Source organism: Salmo salar, chromosome 24 (genome assembly GCF_965601325.2).
Source record: "Salmo salar chromosome 24, fSalSal1, whole genome shotgun sequence".
Taxonomy (NCBI): domain Eukaryota; kingdom Metazoa; phylum Chordata; class Actinopteri; order Salmoniformes; family Salmonidae; genus Salmo; species Salmo salar.
In genome coordinates this window covers 3801748-3808812 of record NC_138314.1, presented here as the reverse complement: position 1 = coordinate 3808812, position 7065 = coordinate 3801748, and the positions used below count along the sequence as shown (strand labels likewise).

Sequence of the window (7065 nt, the reverse complement as noted above, 5' to 3'; positions counted from 1 at the left end):
GTCCCCCCCCCAGTTTTATCATTGTAATGTGACACAAAATAGGGTTAGGTGAACTTTAGGACCATGCGGACGCCTCGGAACGTCGGGTAGGCTGTTTGGAGTGTTTATCCGACTGAATACAAAAATGTATTATTATGTTCCCACCACTTCTAAAACTAAAGTTGCACCCCTGCTCATTCCAACTTGTAAATTGTATACGTTGTTCATTAATAAAAAGAGAAAGAGAGAGCGAAACAGTGTACAAAACATTAGGAACACCTGCTCTTTCCATGAAATAGACCGCTCAAACTCAACTCTGGACCTCGAAGCCAGCTCCACTTCATTTTTTCATTGTTCCCCTCTAATCAGGGATTGATTTAGCCCTGGGACAACAGGTGTGTGCAATTCATTATCAGGTAGAACAGAAAACCAGCAGGCTCCGGACCTCGTAGGATAAGAGTTGAGTACCCCTGAAATAGACTGACCAGATGAATCCAGGTGAAAACTATGATCCCTTATTGATGTCACTTGTTAAATCCCCTTAATCAGTGACAATGAAGTGGAGGTTTAAGAGTTTTAAGCCTTGAGACATGGACAAAACATTTAAGTACCTTTGAATGGGGCATTGTTGTAGGTGCCAGTCAGTTTGAGTGTGTAAAGGACTGCTACACTGCTGGATTTTTCACACTCAACAGTTTCCTGTGTGTATCAAGAAGGGTCCACCACCCAAAAGATATCCAGCCAACTTGACACAATTGTGGGAAGCATTGACATCAACATGGGCCAGCATCCCTGTGGAACGCTTTCAACACCTTTTTTTGTCCATGCCCCAACGAATTGAGGCTGTGCTGAGGGCAAATGGGGGTGTTACTCACCCTGCCTATGCTTTTTTATTCAGGTTTATTTTGTGTTTGAGTGATACAAAATGTTATGAAATGTTACATTATTGTGAAAAATGTCATTTATTGAGACACATGGCAACAATTCATTTAAATAACCCTGTTAATGATCAATTAATAAGCCTGAAGCGAAAACAAAAAAGTGAAATGGATGATAAAAAGCTCACCCATACATCGACATAGGCTACTGTGAAAGCCAACCACCAATAATTACACATCTTTTCACAGTTTCATAGGTAGTGAAATGTTATCTTTGTTTTTATGTAATGTTAATATCAATCTTCCAACACCTAAAATGTGACAAGTTCTTCCATATCTGTATTTTCTAGCTGTAATGGATGTTCAACAATTTCTTCATCTTCATGGTCATCTGAAAAAGAGATGGGTTACAGATTTGGGTTAAAGCTGCATATACAGTATGAGGTCAATACAAAGCAGAAACAGAATAGTTACAGTTCTATCCACACTAAATTACGGATACATGCAATTACAACATTACGATCACATTACTTGCCTTCATCATGTAATATAGAACAGGCCTACACCTTTTCAAAACAAATATATGCAGCTAGTACCCCAGTGGGCAATCCTCCCTTCTACAAGCAGGAAGCAGCTAGAATCATGTCTTACTGGATGAGATTCGATGTATTTGTACAAGTGTAGTGCTGTGTCCGTTAGTCAGAGATAGAGGTGGCAGTCTGGGTACTGCTTCAGGAAACACCTCTTCATCGGACTCTACCAGGCTCAACACATCCTCCCTCTCCTCCTCCATTCGCTCAAATCCATTACCTGTAATAAAAAAATATCAATTTCAAAATTGGTTGTTAGTATTTAAATATATATTTTTGCAAGTCAGTAACTTTCCAAGTCAGTCATCATCAAAGTATATCTTATCTTTAAGGTTAGGTTGATGGATCTTTTTCTTTCACCTTTCATGAAATTACACAATAATAAACAAAGGCAGATGAGCTAACTTAAAAGCTCTTGTAACAAAAGGAACAATGCAATTCATGGGGAAAAAAGGTTTTACCCAGGCAAATTCGGTCACGGCTGGAATATACTGTTTTAGCGATAACAATCCCAGATCCTACAATCAAAATGGCTAGGAATATCCCAATGATTGCTCCAGTGGATTGAGATGAGGCTGAGAAAAAGAAAAAAAAACTAGATTAGACATGTTTTAGTCTCTCATTAGGCATGCTTACATGTCGCTAAAGGGACATGAATGTACAAGAATCTCTCACAAGGAGAGGCAACAGGTTTATCGACATTCCAAAGAAGGTATTGCCATGCTACCTTTCTGCACCTGCCTTTGTTAGGTTTTGTTTATAAGTATGGTCTTCTGTGTCTATACCTCTATTACAAATCAAATGTTATTAGTCACATGCACCGAATACAACAGTGAAATGCTTACTTACGAGCCCCTAACCAACAGTGCAGCTTAAAAAAAAAAAGATGTATAAGAATAAGAGATACAATTAACATGTATTTAAGGAGCAGCAGTAAAAAAAATAACAATATATACAGGGGGGGTGCCGGCACAGAGTCAATGTGCGGGGGCACCGGTTAGTTGAGGTAGTATGTACATGTAGGTAGAGTTAATTAAAGTGACTATGCAAAGATGACAACAGAGAGCGGCAGTGGTGTGGAGAGGGGAGGGGAGGGACAATGCAAATAGTCTGGCTAGCCATTTGACTAGATGTTTACGAGTCTTATGGCTTGGGGGTAGAAGCTGTTTAGAATCAAATATAATGTATTTATAAAGCCCTCCTTACATCAGCTGATATCTCAAAGTGCTGTACAGAAACCCAGCCTAAAACCCTAAACAGCAAGCAATGCAGGTGTAGAAGCACGGTGGCTAGGAAAAACTCCCTAGAAAGGCCAGAACCTAGGAAGAAATCTAGAGCGGAACCAGGCTATGAGGGGTGGCGAGTCCTCTTCTGGCTTTGCCGGGTGGAGATTATAACAGAACATGGCCAAGATGTTCAAATGTTCATAGATGACCAGCAGGGTCAAATAATAATAATTACACTGGTTGTCGAGGGTGCAACAGGTCAGCACCTCATGAGTAAATGTCAGTTGTCTTTTCATAGCCGATCATTCAGAGTATCTCTACCACTCCTGCTGTCTCTAGAGAGTTGAAAATAGCAGGTCTGGGACAGGTAGCACGTCCGGTGAATAGGTCAGGGTTCCATAGCCGCAGGCAGAACGGTTGAACAGTTCAAACTGGAGCAGCCGTTTCAAGCCTCTTGGACCTAGACTTGGTGCTCTGGTACCGCTTGCCATGCGGTAGCAGAGAGAACACTCTATGACTAGGGTGGCTGGAGTCTTTGACCATTTTTAGAGCCTTCCTCTGACACCGCCTGGTATAGAGGTCCTGAACGGCAGGAAGCTTAGCCCCAGTGATGTACTGGGCGTTCGCACTACCCTCTGTAGTGCCTTGCGGTCAGAGGCCGAGCCGTTGCCATACCAGGCAGTGATGCACTAAGCATGTTCACAAATGGTTTTGTTCTGATAAAGATCCCCCACACCTGGCCTTTATGATTATAAACAAATTATCACTAGGGCCATAATCAATCTCTAGATACGTTTTCTATTCAATTTCCCATAGTCCCACAATTTTCTTACAGGAAGGAAAATTAGGTGCATGCACACACACAGACGCCCCAACACTCAACTCAGTCTTAACTCACTTTTAACTGTTAAATAGATCTCCAGCTCGCGGACCATCAGTGGGTTCTCACTCCTGCAGAAGTAGAGGCCCTCGTCCTGCTTGGTGATGTTGACTATGGTGAGGGTGAAGGTGGGGCCCTGTCCTAACAGGACATACTTGGGGCTGGGTACCACATCCTCCTGCTGGGCTGTCCTCTGCCAGGTGGTGAGGGCTGGAGGCAGAGAGCTGGACTCTTTACAGGTTAATGTGATGTTGGTGCCTTCAAGAGCTGTGACCAGTGGTTCCCCTTCAGGATAGGGAGACTCTGGGAGATGAAAAGAAACAGGGTGTTAGACTGGGCCAGGGATATAATTACACATAATTACAATTGAGCCAGAAGCATACCACCCTGCATCCCACTGCTGGCTTGCTTCTGAAGCTAAGCAAGGTTGGTCCTGGTCAGTCCCTAGATGGGAGACCAAATGCTGCTGGAAGTAGTGTTGGAGGGCCAGTAGGAGGCACTCTTTCCTCTGGTCTAAAGAAATATCCCAAGGGCAGTGATTGGGGACATTACCCTGTGTAGGGTGCTTGCTGCCTTTCGGATGGGTGTCCTGGCTTTATTCCCAATCTGGCCCTCATTCTGTCACCTAATCATCCCCAGTTTACAATTGGCTCATTCATCTCCTCTCCCCTGTAACTATTCCCCAGGTCGTTGCTGTAAATGAGAATGTGTTCTCAGTCAACTTACCCGTTAAAATAACCGATTAAAAAAACAACAACATTTATATTAGCTATAAGGATGCACACACACACACTGGAGAGGTGTGGCTGAGTAAGAGGTTCTTTGGCGCTTTTTCATTGTTTGAGTAACCTTTCAAATATCCCTCGGCACGCCTTTCTGGAATTGCAAAAACACACTTGCTGTGTGCCACTGAATGGTTTCACACCTGGCTAACATTCTGAGCTTTGTACAGTTGCAGAAACCATACAGTTGTTTAAAAGCGGAAATAAACAAGAGTTGACCTGAAGTGAACTAAACATTGATACGTTTCAGGGTGTTTTTCTACAGTATTTGCAATACAGAAACCATAAATCTGAAAAGTAAACATAAAGCATAGCAGATGTTGACTAGTTTGCAGGGTGTCTCTTATATTTCTTACTGAGCGTGAAGGAGCAGAACTTCTCGTCTTCTGTACTAATCATAGGATGATACCCATCACACTTCAGCGTCTGCCCGTCGAACAACAACGACCTGTTCAGATTTACCACTAGACGGTCTGTCACCTCCGACTCCATCAGCTGTCCAGCCACCTAAAGAGGACCACAATGGAAATAAGTTGTTACACTTTTGTGTTACCGTCAATTATTTTAAATGCATTGTATTCCATTAAATTGTGTTTTTAAATTGTCCCCCAAAAACACCCAAATAAACACCTCGTTCCCCTGGCTCGCTGGCACTTGATGTTTCTCCCCCCAGAGTAACGTGGGAGAGGGGTAGCCTCCAAACCAGCTGCAGTTAAACTGGACATGGGACGGGTCCTTCCCAATCTTCCACTGACACTCCGGGTGCTTCTCTGGGGAATCTAGAGAAATGGAAGCAGTTCATTTTACGGTATAGAATTGATTTGGTATTTGAGTAATTACACAGTAATAACAAACCAGGTACCATTTACATTTTTATGATAATACAATTTATTATTTTGGTTAATCTAAACAAATAGGGCACCATTTGGTACCAGGTATATAGCCAGTGGCAACTGCAGATAAACAAAACAGTATTGACATTGAGATTTTATTTCATTTTATTATCACTAAGCCCATGGCAATCACAGAAGACAGATCCCAGTATCAGAGACTAGTGAGTCTATTACCCTTATAGCCACCTACAGTATACAAGCAGCTCTTTGCTCCAGCCAACTTCCTTCTGGGAAACTGAGTTCTGGGCTCTACATATGTAGTTCCCCTGAGCTGTGGGTTGGATGTCCTCTATCCTGAAGTCCAGCCAGGACCCACTGCCCGCTGTCAGAGAGTCATTTCTGTACGCCACACCCTGAAACTCCCAGGACAGACGCTGGGAGGGATAGGACCAGCTGGAGCAGTTGAACAACACCGTGGAACCCCTGTGGACGACGAGGGTTCCATTGGAAAGGGTTGTGGCTGGGTGGATGTCTGTGATGCCATTGCCAGGACCACCTGTAAGAGGTCAACATAAGGTGGTTTCGTAGGCATACACTTTCCACTTGAATACAGTCTTCACATTATACAACAATCAAGCATTGTTACAATGTTTCATTATTGAGCAATGTGGACTGATAGCATTCTCTTTAGAGATCCTTCTCAGTCCTTATTCATTAATATCAGACAGTTCAATGCTCTTCAAGGTACAGTATTTAAGATCACCCGCAAATACCTTCTTATCATGCTCATTCAAATGGCTACAGGATACATGGACATACTACTACAGTAACTGTTATCCACGAAACTAGCCACTGCAGCAAATATTCCGGAAGAACCAGTTTCAAGGAATTTGGAGCCAGGGCAATAGACCAAAAATACTCGATTCTATACACCTGTCAGCAACGGGTGAGGCTGAAATAGCCAAATCGACTAATTGAAGGTGTCCACATACTTTTGGCAATGTAATGTATATACAATTAATTATACAAGAATGACACCAACACACACATTGTTACATTAGAAAACATATACTTACTGACTATTTGCAATGTCAGACTTGTTTGAGTGTTGTTGTCATGGGGTAAGGAATCACAAAGATATATCCCCTCATCTGATAAAGCTAGTCCATTGATGTACAAGCTTTGATTGTTCATTATCGTCAGGTGCCCTTCACTTGAAGGTGTTAGAATTATGGAATTATTTCGGCCAATGATAAACTGTCCATTCTTCATCCATCGCGTGAAGGAGGGAGTCACATTCGTCGCAGTGTTCCAACACGGAAGTAGAATATTCGCCCCCAGAGTTTTAATTACAGTAGTTTTATCTGAGCGCCCATTTGCTGCAACTTTCATAAAAACAATAAGCAAGAGATGAGACACGATTATCAAATAGTAGAAGAGAGCACCACATAGATCAAAACATTGACCTAATATAAACTAATTTCACTGTATCACTTATTAGGCTAAGTCCACTTTTTAGGTTACATAGTCGATTCATAAACATGTCACAAGTGGACACTCACCTGTCTGATGCATGAACAGAAGAAGAAAAATTGCAACTGAGAATGCCTTCATGATTATTCCTGCTGTATAGCCTGATTTCAAGTTAAACAAAAGCTCGGTTGCCAATGTCAGCAGTTTACCTGACTACCTGTTGTACGTGCTATGACACAAGACAACTCTACACGTATTTACACGAGACTGCTTAGAGTAGATAATAGATCCATAGGCCATAATTCAACATGTCTCTTTTCCATGGAACTGCCACATACTACATATTTTAACCTATTTGACTACCTGGCTGTTTACTCGGGGAGAGGCATTATGGACACGCCTAGTGCCCAAATGGATGACGCAT

General features: G+C 42.3%; 1 protein-coding gene across 1 annotated transcript; it reads right to left on the bottom strand.

Moving 5' to 3' along the window:
- Positions 1-922: 922 nt before the first annotated feature.
- LOC106585246 (V-set and immunoglobulin domain-containing protein 10) lies at positions 923-7065 on the bottom strand. The gene is made up of 9 exons (XM_014171249.3): positions 6731-7065; positions 6245-6553; positions 5419-5724; positions 4966-5114; positions 4692-4842; positions 3572-3856; positions 1909-2022; positions 1509-1667; positions 923-1248 (listed from the first exon to the last, which is right to left on the bottom strand). Exons 1-9 carry the CDS (start codon positions 6780-6782, stop codon positions 1169-1171), a joined length of 1605 nt encoding a protein of 534 aa, XP_014026724.3. The 5' UTR covers positions 6783-7065; the 3' UTR covers positions 923-1168.

Excerpts from the sequence above, each read along its gene's own strand:
- LOC106585246 (XM_014171249.3), bottom strand. The coding sequence starts at position 6,782 with ATGAAGGCATTCTCAGTTGCAATTTTTCTTCTTCTGTTCATGCATCAG. Across the intron at positions 6,554-6,730 it reads TCTGTTCATGCATCAGACAG|TTGCAGCAAATGGGCGCTCA; the intron begins GTGAGTGTCCAC and ends TTTTTATGAAAG. Across the intron at positions 4,843-4,965 it reads CAGCGAGCCAGGGGAACGAG|GTGGCTGGACAGCTGATGGA; the intron begins GTGTTTATTTGG and ends GGTCCTCTTTAG.